The sequence below is a fragment of the Podarcis raffonei genome, chromosome 10 (assembly GCF_027172205.1).
Source record: "Podarcis raffonei isolate rPodRaf1 chromosome 10, rPodRaf1.pri, whole genome shotgun sequence".
In the NCBI taxonomy this organism is placed as follows: domain Eukaryota; kingdom Metazoa; phylum Chordata; class Lepidosauria; order Squamata; family Lacertidae; genus Podarcis; species Podarcis raffonei.
Window position 1 is genome coordinate 73,883,098 of NC_070611.1, and position 21,337 is coordinate 73,904,434.

Here is a 21,337-nt window from a genome sequence, read left to right on the forward strand (position 1 = left end):
TGGGGGGGGGGGGGAGGAATCTCTCATTAAATTTTAAGTTTTCTTCAGAACGTGCAGGGGGCAGGGATGAAGTTCTGTTGAATGTTTGGGGATCATGCGGTGGTGGGGATGACAGAGTTTGGTGTAAAAACCACTCTGACACAAAAATACCCATCTTTCATGCTTGAGTACAGTGACTCCAGGGCCTTAGCCAAGTATCGGCGGGGTAGGGGCCACGTGTAGAACAATTCCCACACTGACGTCAAAAACACAAACAGAAGCAGCAGGAATTCTTCCGTAATACTTTACTGAGCTTTCAAAGCATACAGTTCTCACTGGGTCCCCAGTGAGGCACAAAACTTAGCTCCTGAGAGCAGATCCAGTTTCAGCAGTAAAAAAATACAGCACACAGGATATCGAAGTCAGGCACACACACCGGCAGAACGGAGCAAGCGTGGAAAGAGGCTGGAACGACACAGGGCAATGGATGTGTGTCTTTCGTTTCCCCTCGTTTTGGAGGGACGTCAGCAACTCGGCATCTGCAGGGGCTTCACGAAGAAAAGCTTTTTGCCGCTGCTTGCAGGCACATCCCAAAATACACACTGTGATTCGCAGTGTATTGACATATCAATTGTTTTTCAAAGGTTATCGAGATGTGGTCTAGAAACCAGTATTGGACCAGATATCAATATATCGCCGAGCCCTAATCCTCACTCACCACCAGCAAACCAGATTCATCCTCTCTATCAAAAGGTACTTTACCTCTTAGATTATACTCACATTGTTAGACATTGCCTTCAATATTTCATTGCTGTTCAGTTTTACATATAAACACAAGAATTTCAAATACACATCGCGTGTTTAAGACTGATTTCCTGCTGAGTTCATTGCTGTGAAGAAAGAGTGGACACTGAAAGAAAAACGTCCCACTCTCCATACATCTAAATGGGTTCTTCCATGGGAAAGTCCCTGGATGTTCCTTAAACACTCCATTGTAAATAAAGCACTTTTTGCAATCTTTTCATTTAAACTGCTTCTCAAACTCCAGAATAAGCAGGTTGCCCCATGGGGTTCATGAGTGAAGATGGGCCCACCAGGAGACTTCCCTGGTACCTGCAGCCCCACATTCCCCGTCTTGAACTTAGGCTTTGGGGGGAAATCTCCCATTGAATTTCAGTATTTCAAGATGAGGTTCTGTTGAAGAAGAAGTGTTTGGAGATCATGTAGTGGTAAGGGTGACAGAGCTTGGTGCAAAAACCATCTTGTGTGCTTGAGTACAGCAACTCCAGGGCATGAGCTAAGTAGCAGCAGGGGAGGGGCCACGTGTAGAGCAAGTGCCACACTGAGGTCAAAAAGACACACACAGGCAGCAGGACTTCTTCAGTAATAGTTTACTGAGCTTTCAAAGGCTACAGTTATGACTGGGACCACAGTGAGGCACAAAACTTAGCTCCTGAGAACAAATCATTCATATGGTTTCTCCCCTGTGTGAGTCAGTTGATGCACGCTGAGGTTTCGACTCTGACTGAATTTCCTTCCGCACTCCATGCAATTAAATGGTTTTTCCCCTGTGTGAGTCCGTTGATGTGTTCTAAGGGTTCCATTATCACAAAAGCTCTTTCCGCACTCCATACGTTTACATGGTTTCTCCCCTGTGTGAGTCCGTTGATGTCTTCTAAGGTTGCCATTATCACGAAAGCTCTTTCCGCACTCCATACATTCATATGGTTTCTCCCCCGTGTGTGTCCGTTGATGTATTCTAAGGCTTCCTTTGAAACTGAAGCTCTTTCCGCACTCCATACATTTACATGGTTTCTCCCCTGTGTGAGTCCGTTGATGTGTTCTAAGGCTTCCATTGCAACTGAAGCTCTTTCCGCACTCCATACATTCATATGGTTTCTCCCCTGTGTGAGTCCGTTGATGTATTCTAAGGCTTCCTTTGAAACTGAAGCTCTTTCCGCACTCCATACATTCATATGGTTTCTCCCCTGTGTGAGTCCGTTGATGTATATTTAAGTTTCCACTATTACTGAAGCTCTTTCCACAATGCATACATTTATATGGTTTCTCCCCTGTGTGAGTCCGTTGATGTGTTCTAAGGGTTCCATTATCACTAAAGCTCTTTCCGCACTCCATGCATTTAAAAGGTTTTTCACCCGTGTGAGTCAGTTGATGCATATTTAGTTGTCCACTCTGACTGAATTTTCTTCCGCACTCCATGCATTTAAATGGTTTTTCCCCTGTGTGAGTCCGTTGATGTGTTCTAAGGGTTCCATTATTACGAAAGCTCTTTCCACACTCCATACATTCATATGGTTTCTCCCCTGTGTGAGTCCACTGATGTGTTCTAAGGGTTCCATTATTACGAAAGCTCTTTCCACACTCCATACATTCATATGGTTTCTCCCCTGTGTGAGTCCACTGATGTGTTCTAAGGGTTCCATTATTACGAAAGCTCCTTCCACACTCCATACATTCATATGGTTTCTCTCCTGTGAGTCCGTTGATGTGTTCTAAGGGTTCTATTATCACGAAAGCTCTTTCCGCATTCCATACATTCATATGGTTTCTCCCCTGTGTGAGTCCGTTGATGTGTTCTAAGGGTTCTATTATCACGAAAGCTCTTTCCGCACTCCATACATTCATATGGTTTCTCCCCCGTGTGAGTCCGTTGATGTATTCTAAGGCTTCCATTGCAACTGAAGCTCTTTCCGCACTCCATACATTCATATGGCTTCTCCCCTGTGTGAGTCCATTGATGTGTTCTAAGGGTTATATTATCACGAAAGCTCTTTCCGCCCTCCATACATTCATATGGTTTCTCCCCTGTGTGAGTCCACTGATGTGTTCTAAGGGTTCCATTATTACGAAAGGTCTTTCCGCACTCCATACATTCATATGGTTTCTCCCCTGTGTGTGTCCGTTGATGTGTTCTAAGTTTTCCATTATCACTAAATCTCTTTCCGCACTCAATGCATTTAAATGGTTTCTCCCCTGTGTGTGTCCGTTGATGTGTTCTAAGTTTTCCATTATCACTAAATCTCTTTCCGCACTCAATGCATTTAAATGGTTTTTCCCCTGTGTGAGTCCGTTGATGTCGTCTAAGGTTTCCATTATCACTAAATCTCTTTCCACACTCCATACATTCATAGGGTTTCTCCCCTGTGTGAGTCCGTTGATGTCATCTAAGGATTGCATTGAAACTGAAGCTCTTTCCGCACTCCATACATTTATATGATTTCTCCCCTGTGTGAGTCTCTTGATGTCCTCTAAAGGTTCCATTATCACGAAAGGACTTTCCACACTCCATACATTCATATGGTTTCTCCCCTGTGTGAGTCCGTTGATGTCTTCTAAGTTTTCCATTATCTCTAAAGCTCTTTCCACACTCCATACATTTAAAAGGTTTCTCCCCTGTGTGAGTCAGTTGATGCATATTTAGGTTTCCACTCTGACTGAATTGCCTTCCACACTCCATGCATTTAAATGGTTTTTCCCCTGTGTGAGTCCGTTGATGTATATTGAGGTTTCCACTCTGACTGAAGTTCTTCCCGCACTCCTTGCATTTGAATCCTTTCTTGCCCATGTGAGTCGGCTGATGTGTTCTATCAGTGAAAGTCTTTCCACACTCCATACCTTTAAATGGTTTCGCCACTTTTGGGGTTTGTTTATGTGAGCTATGTGTGCTCATTCAATGAAGCATGTTCCACATTTCACACATTTTAAGGTCTATATCTAATGAAACCAAAGGTGCCCTTTCCCCTGGAAGTCTGTCTCTCTTCTCCATGACCCTCCTCAGCGTGGGAGGAAAGGAAATCCTGTTTGGGTTTCAAGGAAGAGAACAAAGGAAAAGAGAGCATATCAGATGCCATTAGCACCACCTCATATTTCAACATATCCTATATTTCCCCTGCATGCTACTCAGGTTCCAAATTTTGGGGAAATGAAGATGCAATGATGTCAAATGATAGTAATGCATCAGCAACCTTTCATTATCCTCAATCATCATTAATAAAGCAGCATGATCTTGGAAAACAGCCTTTTCCCATCAATTGTTTTCTCACAGGAAATGCAGCTACTCTCTCTCCATGAAAAGGCCCTCTCTGTCTCTGGTTCATCTTTCCTTTGGACATTTCCCATCATCGGCATCATAATCCTCCATCCACCCCTGTTTACACCCCTAGATCTTCATGAATCACCTGCACAGTCCCAATGGCTTCAGGAAGTCCATGTGGACCATTATATGAGACCCAGGTCTACATCTTTTCCAGGGACTTTGGTCTGGGTCAGTCGGAGAACTAGTGACAAGGCTTGGTGCTTGGGGTCAGCTGAATGGGTGCTCAGGGAAGCTCCTGTTCTTGGAGATGGACCTCCGTCTAGATGCCTCACATTGCATGGAGAGAGCAGGAGAAGCAGAAGGAAAGCAGCTGGCAAATGGGTAACACACCCCCATTGTTCCTTATAATAATGATGTGCTGCCTGATCTCTTGCACCGTCTTCTGACACAGGACCTTCTGACACAGGACCTGATCTGAGCGTTTTTTCCTACTCTCCTAACTATATGTCAGTCTAGGAGATCGTTATGAAGGAGCAAGATCTGAGACCTAGAGCCCTAAACAGGCTCGGCCCTGTAGACCTGAAGGAGTGTCTCCAGCTCCATCCTTCACTTTGCACACTGAGGTTCTCCTCTGAGGGTCTTCTGCTGGTTCCCTCCTTTCAGAGGTCAAGGAAATGAACAACTATCTGACATTTAGAAGATAGTTGAAGGGAGACCTGTATTAGGAGGTTTTAATGTCTGATGTTTTACTGTCTTTTATGTGTACTGGAAACCCAACCAGATGGGCAGGGTATAAATACTACAATCAGTTGTATTATCTTGTGATTTTTTTGTAGTTATTTTGGAATTCGTAGTGCAATATCAGGTCATGAAATGTTTTGGGTGGAGAAAATCACAGGGTTGCCGTAAACAATAATCCCACCCACAAACTCTCATTCACATACAGTCTGTAAATTTGGGAAGGTCACACACCTCACCTGTGCTAATACTGGTAGTCTTTGGCGTCCATAGGCGCACCCTGTCTGTAGAGCCTCCAGCCACAAGCACTGTCTATCATGAAAATGGGTCCTTTGACTGGGAAGTATCTCAGCTTGTCAGTCACTCTGACATTGCCTATAAAAAGTAAGAGGAACAGAAATGCCTTTGAGGCACAGCAAGGACTAGCTAACTAAGGTCGAGAGAATTTCTTCTTCTTTATTGGGTAAAAGACATTAATTTCACGATTTGGCAGTATAAGTAATTTCACTGGAGGATAAGAGCTAATTTTGAGAGCTGAAGTGCCACCCCCCCGGACCCGGGAGTGATCCGCGAGAGAGCCTGTTGAGGAGATATAGAAGAGTTTGACAGCTGTCAAATTAGCTGTCAAGAAGGAAAAAGAGAACTTTGTTTCTGCTGTCTCTGCTGGATATATTTGCTACAATTTGGTTATATTTTGTTGAAAACAAGGAAGAACTGATACAAACTAACTGGATTTTTGGATTTGAACTGGAAGGAAGATAAAGTAACCAAAATCCTTCTAGAGGGGATTTTGGGACATTACAAGAATGGCTGAAGCAGGAAAAATTCAAGCTAAATTGGACAGAGTGTTTCTTCTCTTGGGAAAGTTACAAGGCCAAATTGATGTTTTGGCTATAAATGTTGCAACTCTGGACTTAACAGTAAACAAATTCATTGCATTTGATAAGGACTTGACTCATGAAGTCCATGCAGCTGGACAAGAAGAGAAACTTGAAAGATTTGAGAGTGTGGAGAAAGAGATATATGTTGTTTCTGAGGAAAAGGAAGGAGGAGATGTAATGTTGCAGATGACAAAGGAGAGCCAGAGGCCTGACATGATGGCTACAAAGGAAAATAAGTATTGGATGATGAAAATCTGTTTTGAATTGAAGATTGAAGAATGGAGAGATCTCCTTATGTGGAGATCTGAAGACCTATGGATTACAAATTTGACTAAGGTGAAAGTTGGAGCTTTTGGGACATTTGGACTTAAAAGGAGTAAGAAACAAGATTCGGGCTCCACTTTTAAGTATGGAGGTCTGGCTGGAAGAAATATGGACCCTATCGGGACAGAGCTTCTCCGAGATCTGGTGTTTAATATTAAGGACTACCAAAAAAACCGGCAGAGAGGAATTGAGAGAGAATTAAGAGCCTCGGACGTGAGGTCTCCAGGCTGATAGTAGACTAAGACTGATGGACATTTGTTGGGGATTGAAACCGGGAAAGGGGGGGTGGGGTTTGGGAATCCAAAGGGTGCAGAATTATAATTTGTTTTTTTTATTTTGTTTTGTTATTAGTATGAAAATTGGGGAATTCGTGGAAGGGAATTTGGGTCGACTTTAGAAAAAAGTTTTAAGAATGAGCACTGATGTTTAAATACTGATGTTTATAAGTTAAAATTGGTTTTTCTAAAATGAATTAAATATAAAAAGGTCAAAAATTGGGGACAAGAACTTGTTGAATTAACAATTTGAATTGGAATATAAGAAGGGGAGGTGTGGGGAAGTCAGGGAAATATGTTATTGAAAATAAGGATTGTAAACTTTATGTGTTTTTAACTTTTTTGTTCTTTGTTTTTTTGATTTTTTAATTCATAAAGGTGGAAAAATTCAATAAGTATCTTTTTAAAAAAAATATAGCAATCCTGAGATCAATTAAACAGGTTCTGCACCCCTGTTTCTGATGAAAGGTGTACATTTTCCTCATCCTCAATAAACCATGCAGTGGAAAAGACACTTAAAGATGGAAGCCTGAGAGAGAGGAAAAGGTTTCTGGCTGCTTCCTGGGGGGGACTGAGGAAACAAAGAGTCACTTCTGAGAAGGCCCCCCCCCTCTCTTCCTCTTCCCTCTCCTCTCCAGGACGAACAATGGTTGGACTGGGCAGATTCGCTGTGTCTGGACAGGGCAGGAGCTTATGGGGTGGGAAGAGGATGGAGCTTGCAGGAAGGAAGGGGTGCGGGGAAAGGACCCCCCACTTTCCAGGGATCCTTTTCTGGTTGCCTTGAGGGGGGGGTCGATTATTGGGTGGGAGGGAGAAGCCAAGGCCGCCCCTCTGGAGATTCCTCGTGGGCGCACGATGGAGACGTCTCCCCAAAGACTGGTCTCCTCCCCCCAACCCCGCCAATGCTTCGCTTCCTTGCCCCGGGGATGCTCCCCTCCCTCCTCCCCCCTGGCTCCCCCCACCCTTGGCCCCCTCCCTCTCTCCCGGAGTCTCCCCTGCACCCAGAGGCCCCCTTGGCGCGGCTCACCCCTCGCCATGCGCGACCCATCTCTCCACCCGGAGGGTCCCCCCAAGACGAGATGGGGAGGGACGGGGGTGTCTCTAGGCGTCTTTCGTGCCCGTTAACCCTTTCATGGTCTGCCTCTCTCCGCGCGGAGCGCACAGGGCCCCAGGGATGCCTGCGCGGGGGAAACGGGGCCAGGGAGTCCTCGTGGGACCCCGTGGGTGGGCGCCCCATGTCTACCCCTGCCGAGGAAAGCCCCCTTCGCAGCACACGTTCAGGGATCCAGGCCCTGCCGGGGGGGCCCACGGAAGGCGCTTTGGGGAGCTGGCGCGGGGTCCCTCTCTGGGTCCTTCTCTCCCCTCTCCCCCCCCCCCGCGACCCCTTTACCTCTTTGTCCTCGATCCCGATTCTCATTTCCTTTCCTGCAACATCGATGTTTTTTGGGGGGGTCCCCTGCCGCCCCTCCTCCCCTTTCCGAAAGGGCGCGCCCCTAGAGCTATGGCGCTGAGCGGCAATCCGGCGTAGAAGCTCCACTTCCGGGAGAAGCAGGCAGGTTGGGAGGGGGGTCACCCCTCCCTTATTCCCAGAACAGAAGCCGGATTGGAGGAGGAGGAGGAGGAGGAGGAGGATCCTGATACTTCCAAAGGAGAAGCCCAGGACAGCCTTGCAGCTAGAGGGATGTCTGAATACTATTATGGTTCTTATTGGAAGAGGGCAGTTAAAAGGTGTGAGAAACTGGGGTTGTTGACAGGGGTGGGTGACGGGTCCATGTTTCTGAATGCCAAAGACTCCTCCTTTGTGACAAATCTGTGATGCATCAAAGATGCTGTGGAAAAATGTATTGTGGGAAATGGGGAGAGGTCTTAAAAATCCATGCAACCATCTTCTCGGGGTTCCTACTCTTGGTGTGTTTGAACCTTGTTGCAACACATAAAGTTCACGTCAACTGACCGCCGTTTGCTTCTTTAACTTGGCTGGAGACTCATTCTTTTGCTGACCGGAGGGACCCGCGGAGAGGGGCACCCTGACGATCTGGGCAGCGGAGGAAATCCGCACCCGGGGATATTTTCCTTCTCAACTCCTTCCCACCTGAGCCTCACCCCCTTACCTAAAAGCCAGACACAGCACAATGTGACAGGATTGTGACTCCTGCCCTCAGCAAACAAAATAGCTTCCCCCCCGGAGCAAAGCAACCCCGGGATGCTGAGGTCCCCCAGTCCTTGAAATGAAAAGGGGAGGGGCTCGAGAAACCTTCCGGGAGCAGGCGGGGAGGGGGCTGCCCAGGCTCCAGAAGCTCCTTCTCGCTGGTTCCTCCCCATCGCCCTCCTGCTGCCTGCCTCCCCTCCGCTTCTACTGGTCCTTTGCAAGTGCGGCGGAGCTCTAGTCCCTCCGCCCCCCCCCGAAGTTCCCTTAAGAGCCCCACGTTGCACGGGGCAGACTCACCTGCAGCGAAACAAAACGCAGCTGCCCTGGCCGAGTGGAGCCAGGCTGGGGCGCAACGTGGGGACCCCAGAAATGTGTCCCTAGAAGAAATGCGCCTCCCCCCTTCTCTGGTGCTCAAGTGCTGCCGGTGGGCTTCCCAGAAGAGGCCCCTGCTTGGCTCCTGGGAGGACAGGGGCCCCTTGGGCCTGATCCTGCAGGGCTCACCTTACGTTCTGGTGCAAGTGAACCCTCCTTTGTCCTTCAGGGAGAACTGGGTTTCCCAAATTTGGGTCTCCAGCTGTTTTTGGAGTACAGCTCCCGTCACCCCTACCTAGCAGGACCAGTGGTCAGGGATGATGGGAATTGTAGTCAGGCCCTCCAGGTGGCTCTGGCAAGTGAGCCCAGCTGCGTATGACAAGGGTGAGGGGGATTCCTTCCTGGTGTTACGGAAATTACAGGGGAGGGGGTTACGATCTGACATTATGCCCTGGAACGAGGAACCCCAAACGCCTCTCCCCTCAGTCGCAAAAGCACGACTCACACATCTTATAAATACAGGAAAACACGGTCTCTGCATATTATGGATGGGATTTACGGACTTTGTGTTTTATGAATGAGATTTATGAATAACTGAAGCTCACCAATCAAGAGCGCTGTGTTTTGACAGCTAGCCAATGGGGGAATCCGTAGACGGCTGAAACTGCCTCCAAACCAGCCTTTCAGCTCAGCCTTTGCATGCTTTTCTGAGTACCTTCCTGCTGCTCAAACTATGGGTACTGTATATTAAAGCCATTTTGGTTTCGATTGCCTAAAGTTACAAAGATTGTGTCTGAATGTATCCTTTCAACTTGACAGCTCAGAGAATGATACCTAAATTTGTAAATTCATATAAAATCCATACTTTAACCGATTCTTCCCATTCCAATGCCATTTTCACTCTTAAGAAAAAGTAAATTTAGGCTTCACCCTCCTCCATGACCTTGGAAGCGGATAGCCACGTAGGCAGTGAGAACAGGGCCTCCTGCCAAAATCCCCTGAGCGTGAGAGCACGTACACTTCGCCCCACCCAGGGAGTGACCAAGGGGCGACAACAGACTTCCACAGAGGCAGCTGACCAAGCCAGGTGTCGCAAGAAACCCCCTCCCCCAATCATTCAGTTTTTACAAACTTGACACACACACGCACCCACACACTACATACGCTACGCTTCTGTTATAAATTCATAGAAAATCAACCATACATCGAATCTGCACCGTTCCACTTCTTTTTACTCCATGAAGGAAGGACTACAAAATGGGGAAGGTCTGATACAGGGCAGCCACAATCCCTTCAGCATACCAGCACATCCACAGGAGCCCTGACCAGTTGGCATGGCAACCTTGATGGTCCCTGACAGAAGATCATCAAGGACACAACGGACTTGCATATGGGAGTAGATTCAACACAGACTGGAACAAAGGACAATGATCAGATCTCCCCTCTGGGGGCAGGAAACTGTCAACTCCCCTTTGTCTTCTGGAAGAGACTGGTGGGGAGGGGGAAAGAGGAACCAGCCAGGTGTCAAGATACTCAGGTTACTTCCACAACCCCTCCCTCAACCCCTCCTGTTTGTGATGTGTCAATGATGTAGTCATGATGTAGTTGTGATGTAGTTCCAGGGGTGTAGTTTGGGGGATTAGTAGCTAATAAAAGTTGGGGTCTTCTTTTGTTCGGGACTTCCATTTTGCTTCATCTTCTTGTGGCTGGGAGTCCTGTCGTGACAGTTTCCAATAAAGGCCAAGCCTACAGGCTGCTGTTTTGCTCCAAACTGTCCTGGTTGGTGTCTTTTTTGTCCAAGGGAGCCCTCGGATTCCTTTAACACAGGTGTTCTGAAAGCCCAGCTCAGGAGAAGCCCTGAGGGCAAGGATGTAATTTGATTATGAATTGATTTTAGAATGTATTTCAATTAATTGATTGTGATTTTATGTAAACTGTGTTACTTTTACTGTTGTTAGCTGCTCTGAGCCCGGCTTTGCCTGGGGAGGGTGGGAAATAAATATATTTTATTTTATTCATCATCATCATCATCATCATCATCATCATTATTATTATTAGAGTGGCAGCTCGGGTTACAGACGCTTCAGGTTACAGACTCTGCTAACCCAGAAATAGTACCTTGGGGTAAGAACTATGCTTCAGGATGAGAACAGAAATCGTGCAGTGGTGGCACAGCAGCAGCGGGAGGCCCCATTAGCTAAAGTGGTACCTCAGGTTCAGAACAGTTTCAGGTTAAGAACAGAACTCCGGAATGAATTAAGTTCTTAACCCGAGGTACTACTGTATTGTGTCAATAGTTTTCTTGATGTTTAGGTGATGGGTACTGGAGAGGTGTCCAGAGATGTATCTGATAGAGTGACCAACTGTTGCACTTGTGTAACCCTTTGATACATACTAGTGAAGATGCTACTTGAAAAGTATTCTGGGTGAAGGGGGGAAGTTTTAAAAGTCGATGTAAATTGTCCAGGGTTGCTCAAACAAAGAGAGATGCAAGGAGCTCCAAAAGGACCTCTCCAAATGGGGCGAATGGGCAGAAAATACAGCATCATAAAGTGATGCAAAAAAACCTACACCCATTAATATAATGTATAGGCTCATGGGTCTGAACTGGATTTCTCTGTGTGCTCTAGGAGACCAGGGGAGAGGGGAGCTGGTCGCAGACGGAGGGGGAGTCTCCCTGGATGCTTCAGTAGCCGGGCTCTTCTGGGTCTCCTAGCCCCTCCTCTCCTCCCTCTGAGCCTGAACTGCTCTCTGTCCCAGCCTCTTCCTGCTCACCAAACCCTGTTTCCTCCTCAGCTTGCAACACCTCCCCTCCCGTTCTGCTCCCTTTTCTCCCTCTATCTGCTGATCGCCATCCCCCCACCAGTCCCCAGGATCTGAGCCTTCTTCCTTGTGGGTCCCCCAGACTGGTGTCTCCCCCGCCCCTGAACCCAGCCAGTCCATGACAGCAAAAGCAGCAGCAACAGTAAAATCAGTAGGATAGTAATAAGGACTGTGGTCCTCTGGCAGGAAGACTCCCTAAGCATGATTGACTAATAACCTCTGGAAAAATATTATCCTCCCCAACCCCAGAATAAGCAGTAGCTCTGGGGTTCCCCTATGTGGTTCATGAGTGAAGATGGGCCCTCCAGGAGACTTTCCTGGTACCTGCAACCCATCCTTCCCCCTCTTGCAGTTAGGCTTGGGGGGGGGAGGAATCTCTCATTAAATTTTAAGTTTTCTTCAGAACGTGCAGGGGGCAGGGATGAAGTTCTGTTGAATAAGTAGTGTTTGGAGATCATGCAGTGGTGGGGGTGACAGAGTTTGGTGTAAAAACCACTCTGACACACAAATACCCATCTTGAATGCTTGAGTACAGTAACTCCAGAGCCTTAGCCAAGCATCGGTGGGGTAGGGGCCACATGTAGAGCAAGTCCCACACTGATGTCAAAAACACACACAGAAGCAGCGGGACGTCTATAGTAATAGTTTACTGAGATTTCAAAGCATACGGTTCTCACTGGGTCCCCAGTGAGGCACAAAACTTAGCTCCTGAGAGCAGATCCAGTTTCAGCAGTAAAAAAATACAGCACACAGGATATCTAAGTCAGGCACACACACCGGCAGAAGGGAGCAAGCGAGGAAAGAGGCTGGAAGGACACAGGGCAATGGAGGTGTGTCTTTCGCTTCCCGTCGTTTTGGAAGGAGGTCAGCAACTCGGCATCTGCAGGGGCTTCACAAAGAAAAGCTTTCTGCCGCTGCTTGCAGGCACATCCCAGAAACACACACTGCGATTGACAGTGTATTGCCATATCAGTTGTTCTTCGAAGGTTATCGAGATGTGGTCTAGAAACCAGTATTGGACCAGATATCAATATATCGCCGAGCCCTAATCCTCACTCACCACCAGCAAACCAGATTCATCCTCTCTATCAAAAGGTACTTTACCTCTTAGATTATACTCACATTGTTAGACATTGCCTTCAATATTTCATTGCTGTTCAGTTTTACATATAAACACAAGAATTTCAAATACACATCGCGTGTTTAAGACTGATTTCCTGCTGAGTTCATTGCTGTGAAGAAAGAGTGGACACTGAAAGGAAAACGTCCCACTCTCCATACATCTAAATGGGTTCTTCCATGGGAAAGTCCCTGGATGTTCCTTAAACACTCCATTGTAAATAAAGCACTTTTTGCAATCTTTTCATTTAAACTGCTTCTCAAACTCCAGAATAAGCAGGTTGCCCCATGGGGTTCATGAGTGAAGATGGGCCCACCAGGAGACTTCCCTGGTACCTGCAGCCCCACATTCCCCATCTTGAACTTAGGCTTTGGGGGGAAATCTCCCATTGAATTTCAGTATTTCAAGATGAGGTTCTGTTGAAGAAGAAGTGTTTGGAGATCATGTAGTGGTAGGGGTGACAGAGTTTGGTGCAAAAACCATCTTGTGTGCTTGAGTACAGCAACTCCAGGGCATGAGCTAAGTAGCAGCAGGGGAGGGGCCACGTGTAGAGCAAGTGCCACACTGAGGTCAAAAAGACACACACAGGCAGCAGGACTTCTTCAGTAATAGTTTACTGAGCTTTCAAAGGCTACAGTTATGACTGGGACCACAGTGAGGCACAAAACTTAGCTCCTGAGAACAAATCATTCATATGGTTTCTCCCCTGTGTGAGTCAGTTGATGCACGCTGAGGTGTCCACTCTGACTGAATTTCCTTCCGCACTCCATGCATTTAAATGGTTTTTCCCCTGTGTGAGTCCGTTGATGTCTTCTAAGGGTTCCATTATCACGAAAGCTCTTTCCGCACTCCATACATTTACATGGTTTCTCCCCTGTGTGAGTCTGTTGATGTCTTCTAAGGTTGCCATTAGCACGAAAGCTCTTTCCGCACGCCATACATTCATATGGTTTCTCCCCTGTGTGAGTCCGTTGATGTGTTCTAAGGATTCCATTATCACGAAAGCTCTTTCCGCACTCCATACATTCATATGGTTTCTCCCCCGTGTGTGTCCGTTGATGCATTCTAAGGCTTCCATTATCTCTGAAGCTCTTTCCGCACTCCATACATTCATATGGTTTCTCCCCTGTGTGAGTCCGTTGGTGTATATTGAAGTTTCCACTATTACTGAAGCTCTTTCCACAATGCATACATTTATATGGTTTCTCCCCTGTGTGAGTCCGTTGATGTGTTCTAAGTTTTCCATTATCACTAAAGCTCTTTCCACACTCTATACATTTAAATGGTTTCTCCCCTGTGTGAGTCCGTTGATGTCTTCTAAGTTTTCCATTATCTCTAAAGCTCTTTCCGCACTCCATGCATTTAAAAGGTTTTTCACCCGTGTGAGTCAGTAGATGCATATTTAGGTGTCCACTCTGACTGAATTTTCTTCCGCACTCCATGCATTTAAATGGTTTTTCCCCTGTGTGAGTCCGTTGATGTGTTCTAAGGGTTCCATTATCACTAAAGCTCTTTCGACACTCCATACATTCATATGGTTTCTCCCCTGTGTGAGTCCACTGATGTGTTCTAAGGGTTCCATTATTACGAAAGCTCTTTCCGCACTCCATACATTTATATGGTTTCTCTCCTGTGTGAGTCCGTTGATGTCTTCTAAGGGTTCCATTATCACTAAAGCTCTTTCCACACTCCATACATTCATATGGTTTCTCCCCTGTGTGAGTCCGTTGATGTCTTCTAAGGGTTCTATTATCACAAAAGCTCTTTCCGCACTCCATACATTCATATGGTTTCTCTCCTGTGTGAGTCCGTTGATGTGTTCTAAGGGTTCTATTATCACAAAAGCTCTTTCCACACTCTATACATTTAAATGGTTTCTCCCCTGTGTGAGTCTCTTGATGTCTTCTAAGTTTTCCATTATCACTAAATCTCTTTCCGCACTCAATGCATTTAAATGGTTTTTCCCCTGTGTGAGTCCGTTGATGTCGTCTAAGGTTTGCACTGAAACTGAAGCTCTTTCTACACTCCATACATTCATATGGTTTCTCCCCTGTGTGTGTCCGTTGATGTGTTCTAAGGTTTCCATTATCACGAAAGGTCTTTCCACACTCCATGCATTTAAATGGTTTATCCCCTGTGTGAGTCCGTTGATGTATATTGAGGTGTCCACTCTGACTGAAGTTCTTCCCGCACTCCTTGCATTTGAATCCTTTCTTGCCCATGTTAGTCGGCTGATGTGTTCTATCAGTGAAAGTCTTTTCACACTCTATACCTTTAAATGGTTTCGCCACTTTTGGGGTTTGTTGATGTGAGCTATGTGTGTTCATTCAATGAAGCATGTTCCAGATTTCACACATTTTAAGTCTATATCTAGTGAAACCAAAGGTGCCCTTTCCCCTGGAAGTCTGTCTCTCTTCACCATAACCCTCCTCAGCGTTGTAGGAAAGGAAATCCTGTTTGGGTTTCAAGGAAGAGAACAAAGGAAAAGAGAGCATATCAGATGCAATTAGCACCACCTCATATTTCAACATGTCCTATATTTCCCCTGCATCCTACCCAGGTTCCAAATTTTTAGGAAATGAAGATGCAATGATGTCAAATGATAGTAATGCATCAGCAACCTTTCGTTATCCTCAATCATCATTAATAAAGCAGCATGATCTTGGAAAACAGCCTTTTCACATCAATTGTTTTCTCACAGGAAATGCAGCTACTCTCTCTCCATGAAAAGGCCCTCTCTGTCTCTGGTTTATCTTTCCTTTGGACATTTCCCATCATCCGCATCATAGTCCTCCATCCACCCCTGTTTACACCCCTAGATCTTCATGAATCACCTGCACAGTCCCAATGGCCTCAGGAAGTCCATGTGGACCATTATATGAGACCATTATATGAGACCCAGGTCTACATCTTTTCCAGGGACTTTGGTCTGGGTCAGTCGGAGAACTAGTGACAAGGCTTGGTGCTTGGGGTCCGCTGAATGGGTGCTCAGGGAAGCTCCTGTTCTTGGAGATGGACCTCTGTCTAGATGCCTCACATTGCATGGAGAGAGCAGGAGCAGCAGAAGGAAAGCAGCTGGCGCATGGGAATCCCAGACGGAAACACCCACCTCAATTGTTCTTTATAATAATGATGTGCTGCCTGATCTCTTGCACTGTCTTCTGACACAGGACTATCCTAATCTGGCACTGAAAAGCTGGATATTAAAAGCAAATGGATAACTCTACTTAGTGTAAACTTCATCCTTGAATATGTAGTACTGATTCATTAACAACCTGAAGTTGTGTTATTTCTTGAGATATGAATTTATTCCTGATCTGAGCGTTTTTTCCTACTCTCCTAACTATATGTCAGTCTAGGAGATCGTTATGAAGGAGAAAGTTCTGCAACCTAGAGCCCTAAACAGCCTCGGCCCTGTAGACCTGAAGGAGTGTCTCCACCTCCATCCTTCACTCTGAACACTGAGGTTCTCCTCTGAGGGTCTTCTGCTGGTTCCCTCCCTTCAGAGGTCAAGGAAATGAACAACTACCTGACATTTAGAAGACAGTTGAAGGGAGACCTGTATTAGGAGGTTTATAATGTTTGATGTTTTACTGTCTTTTATGTGTACTGGAAAACCAACCAGATGGGCAGGGTATAAATACTACAATCAGTTGTATTATCTTGTGATTTTTTTGTAGTTATTTTGGAATTCGTAGTGCAATATCAGGTCATGAAATGTTTTGGGTGGAGAAAATCACAGGGTTGCCGTAAACAATAATCCCACCCACACACCCTCATTCACATACAGTCTGTAAATTTGGGAAGGTCACACAGCTCACCTGTGCTAATACTGCCAGTCTTTGGCCTCCATAGGCACAGCCTGTCTGTAGAGCCTCCAGCCACAAGCACTGTCTATCATGAAAATGGGTCCTTTGACTGGGAAGTATCTCAGCTTGTCAGTCACTCTGACATTGCCTATAAAAAGTAAGAGGAACAGAAATGCCTTTGAGGCGCACCTTCTATAGCAATCCTGAGATCAATTAAATAGGTTCTGCACCCCTGTTTCTGATGACAAGTGTACATTTTCCTCATCCTCAATGAACCATGCAGTGGAAAAGACACTTGAAGATAAAAGCCTGAGAGAGAGGAAAAGGTTTCTGACTGCTTCCTGGGGGGGATTGCGGAAACCAAGAGCCGCTTCTGAGAAGGCCCCTCCTCTCCCCTCTTCCTCTTCCTCTTCCCTCTCCTCTCCAGGACGAACAATGGTTGGACTGGGCAGATTCGCTGGGTCTGGACAGGGCAGGAGCTTATGGGGTGGGAAGAGGATGGAGCTTGCAGGAAGGAAGGGGTGGGGGGACAGGACCCCCCACTTTCCAGGGATCCTTTTCTGGTTGCCTTGAAGGGGGGGGTCGATTCTTGGGTGGGAGGGAGAAGCCAAGGCGGCCCCTCCGGAGATTACTCGTGGGCGCACGATGGAGACGTCTCCCCAAAGACTGGTCTCCTCCCCCCAACCCCGCCAGTGCTTCGCTTCCTTACCCCAGGGATGCTCCCCTCCCTCCTCCCCCCGGCTCCCCCCACCCTTGGCCCCCTCCCTCTCTCCCGGAGTCTCCCCTGCACCCAGAGGCCCCCTTGGCACGGCTCACCCCTCGCCATGCGCGACCCATCTCTCCATCCGGAGGGGCCCCCAAGACGAGATGGGGAGGGACGGGGGGTCTCTATCTAGGCGTCTCTCGCGCCCCTTAACCCTTTCATGGTCTGCCTCTCTCCGCGCGGAGCGCACCGGGCCCCAGGGATGCCTGCGCGGGGGAAACGGGGCCAGGGAGTCCTCGTGGGTGGGCGCCCCATGTCTACCCCTGCCGAGGAAAGCCCCCTTCGCAGCACACGTTCAGGGATCCAGGCCCTGCCGGGGGGGCCCACGGAAGGCGCTTTGGGGAGCTGGCGCGGGGTCCCTCTCCGGGTCCCTTTCTCCCCTCTCCCCCCCCCCGCCGCGACCCCTTTACCTCTTTGTCCTCGATCCCGATTCTCATTTCCTTTCCTGCAACATCGATGTTTTTTGGGGGGGTCCCCTGCCGCCCCTCCTCCCCTTTCCGAAAGGGCGCGCCCCTAGAGCTATGGCGCTGAGCGGCAATCCGGCGTAGAAGCTCCACTTCCGGGAGAAGCAGTCAGGTTGGGAGGGGGGTCACCCCTCCCTTATTCCCGGAGCAGAAGCCGGATTGGAGGAGGAGGAGGAGGAGGAGGAGGAGGATCCTGATATTTTCAAAGGAGAAGCCCAGGACAGCCTTGCAGCTAGAGGGATGTCTGAATACTATTATGGTTCTTATTGGAAGAGGGTAGTTTAAAGGTGTGGGAAACTGGGGTTGTTGACAGGGGTGGGTGACGAGCACAGAAAATTTCTGGAACCATTTTCTCCCTCCCAAATTCTCTGCAAGGTCAAAGTGGGAAACCTGTCCATTGTCTCTTTGCGCACAAATCCTGTCTTAAGGGCACATTTAAGATATGAATAGGGTGAGCCTGTGACATGGATTCAGGAACTGAATAGCTATCATAACAATAGAGTGGCCAGGATGCCCAGGTATTCCAATCAGGTAACTTGGCAGACAGGAGAGAAACACTGCACTCAGATTTCTGTTGTAGTCCACCCCTTCTCTCATGTAGGTATGATGTCTTGGGGGTGGTCTTGGGCTACACCCCTTCTGTGATGTATTTATGATTTTTTTTTGGGGGGGCGGTCTTGGGCTCCAGGGGGGGCAATTTCAAAATGTCTTTATAAGGGCTTGCACTACTTTGTTAGAGGTCCTCCTCTCTCCTCCCTGTGGGGGGAACACCCTGTTGCAACAGCTTCAGTAAAGATCAGGCTTACTAGCTGCTTTGCTTCTCAATATTCTCTGCTTGGCCTCTGTTATTTCCTCCTACCAATAGAGAACCTACAAAAGGACCCTATATGGGCTCTTGGATACCCCATAAGGGATAAAGGAGCAGCTTCCCCCCCCTTTGTGTTTGAACCTTGTTGCAACAAATAAAGATCAGGTCAATTGGCTGCTGTTTTGCATATTTAACATGGCTGGAGACTCCTTCTTTTGCTGACCAGAGGGACCCCCGGGGAGTGACACCCTGATGAGCTGGGCAGCGGAGTAACTCTGCACCCCAGGATTTTTTGCTTCTCCCTGCATTTCCACCTGAGCCTCACCCCCTTACCTAAAAGACAGACACAACACAATGTGACAGGAGTGTGACTCCTGCCCTCAGCAAACAAAATAGCTGACTCCCCACCCCCAGAACAAAGCAACCCTGGGATGCTGAGGTCCCCCAATCCTTGAAATGAAAAGGGGGGAGGCTCAGGAAACCTTCAGGGAGCAGGCAAGGAGTGGGGTGCACAGGCTCCAGAAGCTCCTTCTCGCGGATTCCTCCACTCCACGCCACTCCCCACCGCAAGCCGCCTGCCTCCCCATCACTCCCATGGCTGCTTCACAAGTGTGGGGAAGCTGTGGCCCCTCCGCCTGGAGCTCCAAGTTCCTTTAAGAGCCCAGCGTTGCACAGGGCAGGCTCACCTGCAGCAAAACACACCGCAGCTTCCCTGGCAGTCTGGAGCCAGGCTGGGGAGCATCGTGGGGACCCCATATAAGAATATATATAATGATTTATTATTTATCCCCCGCCCATCTGGCTGGGCTTCCCCAGCCACTCTGGGCGGCTCCCAGCCCAATACTAAACACACAATACAGTGGTACCTCGGGTTACATATGATTCAGGTTACATACGCTTCAGGTTACAGACTCCGCTAACCCAGAAAAAGTGCTTCAGGTTAAGAACTTTGCTTCAGGATGAGAACAGAAATTGTGCTCTGGCAGTGTGGCGGCAGCAGGAGGCCCCATTAGCTAAAGTGGTGCTTCAGGTTAAGAACAGTTTCAGGTTAAGTACGGACCTCCGGAACGAATTAAGTACTTAACCCAAGGTACCACTGTACGGCATTAAACATTAAAACACTTCCCTAAACTTCCCCAGAAATGTGCCCCTAGAAGAAATGTGCTTCCCCAATCAGAGGCAGCCGTCCTTCTCTGGTGCTCAAGTGCTGCCAGTGGGCTTCCCAGAAGAGGCCCCTGCTTGGTCCCTGGGAGGACAGGGCCCCCCCGTGGGCCTGATCCTGCAGGGCTCACCTGATGTTCTAATGCAGGTGAATCCTCCTTTGTCCTTCAGGGAGAACAGAGTTCCCCAAATTTGGGTCACCAGCTGTTTTTGGACTACAGATCCCACCATCCCAAGCTAGCAAGACTAGGGATGATGGGAATTGTTGGCAGGCCATGCAGGTGGCTCTGGCAAGTGAGCCCAGCTGCATGGGACCAGGGTGGGGGGAATTCCTTCAAGGATTCCAGAAGTGGTCATCACCTTTGAGTATAGGGGTCAGTGCCCCTATTCCTCCAGCAGGAGCGATTGTGGGGCTTCCTCGCCCTCTTCCATTCAGCTCCGCCATTCCCAAAGGGCAATTCTTCTTCAGCCATTGTGGGAGCAGACGGGCTGGAAGCTGAAGCACGACTCTGGGGTTGCTCCATGGGGTTCATGAGTGAAGATGGGCCCCCCAGGAGACTTCCCTCATACCTGTAGCCCCTCCTTCCCCATCCTGCAAATAGGCTTGGGGGGAAATCTCCCATTCAATTTCAGTATTTCAAGTTTTTTTCCAGAATGTGTAGTGGGCAGGGATGAAGTTCTGTTAAATAAGTAGTGTTTGGAGATCATGCAGTGGTGGGGGTGACAGAGCTTGGTGCAAAAACCATCTTGCATGCTGGAGCAGAGCAACTCCAGGGCATGAGCTAAGTAGCAGCAGGGTAGGGGCCACGTGTAGAGCAAGTCCCACACTGAGGTCAAAAACGCACACAGAGGCAGCAGGACTTCTTCAGTAATAGTTTACTGAGCTTTCAAAGCATACAGTTCTCCCTGGGTCCCCAGTGAGGCACAAAACTTTGCTCCTGAGAGCAAATCCAGTTTCAGCAGTAAAATCATACAGCACACAGGATATCTAAGTCAGGCACACACACCGGCAGAAGGGAGCAAGGGAGGAGAGAGGCTGGAAGGACACAGAGCAATGGATGTGTGTGTGTGTAGCTTCCTGTCGCCTGGGAGGGAAGTCAACAACTCGGCATCTGCAGGGGCTTCATGAAGCAAAGCTTTATGCTGGCTATTCCAGGCAAACATGCAACTCAAAAACACATGCTGTGATCTGTGCTATATTGCCATATCAGTTGTTTTTATGGGGTTTTTTCTGTCCCCCCCCAAAATATTCATTTTATAACACAAATAAAGAACACAAACAGAAAAACAAACAATACAAACAAAGTCTTGTCATATCCTTATTTTCCTATACATTGTGAAGTGGGCTTCCTCAAGTCCCACCTATCTGATTTTCATTTTACTTCATCTTTAGCAATTTACATATATCAACGTTTCTAACCATCTTTTTTTTTTAAATCACACTTAAAATAACTTCACATTTTATCACTTACAAATAATACTATTTTAAAATACACTATCTTCTACTTCTAAGCCTGCAGCCTATATCCACTTCCAAAGCTATTCTAAGATTTAAATATTAACATATTTTTTCAAATATTCCTTATACTTCTTCCAATTCTTTCAATACTTCTTTCAATACTTTCATCAGTTCATTGTAAATACTTTCCCAGAAGTCTTTTTCCTTGGGGCACG

At 47.5% G+C, this 21,337-nt stretch overlaps 2 protein-coding genes and 1 pseudogene across 2 annotated transcripts in view; all 3 read right to left on the reverse strand.

Moving 5' to 3' along the window:
* Positions 1 to 21,337, reverse strand: part of LOC128421943 (zinc finger protein 91-like) — a 52,754-nt gene that overhangs the window by 24,853 nt on the left and 6,564 nt on the right. The window lies entirely within an intron of this gene.
* LOC128421950 (zinc finger protein 850-like) lies at positions 1,354 to 17,796 on the reverse strand (annotated as a pseudogene).
* LOC128421981 (oocyte zinc finger protein XlCOF6-like) lies at positions 13,255 to 15,039 on the reverse strand. The gene has a single exon (XM_053405391.1). The coding sequence runs from the start codon at positions 14,983 to 14,985 to the stop codon at positions 13,345 to 13,347; it is 1,641 nt and encodes a 546-aa protein (XP_053261366.1). The 5' UTR covers positions 14,986 to 15,039; the 3' UTR covers positions 13,255 to 13,344.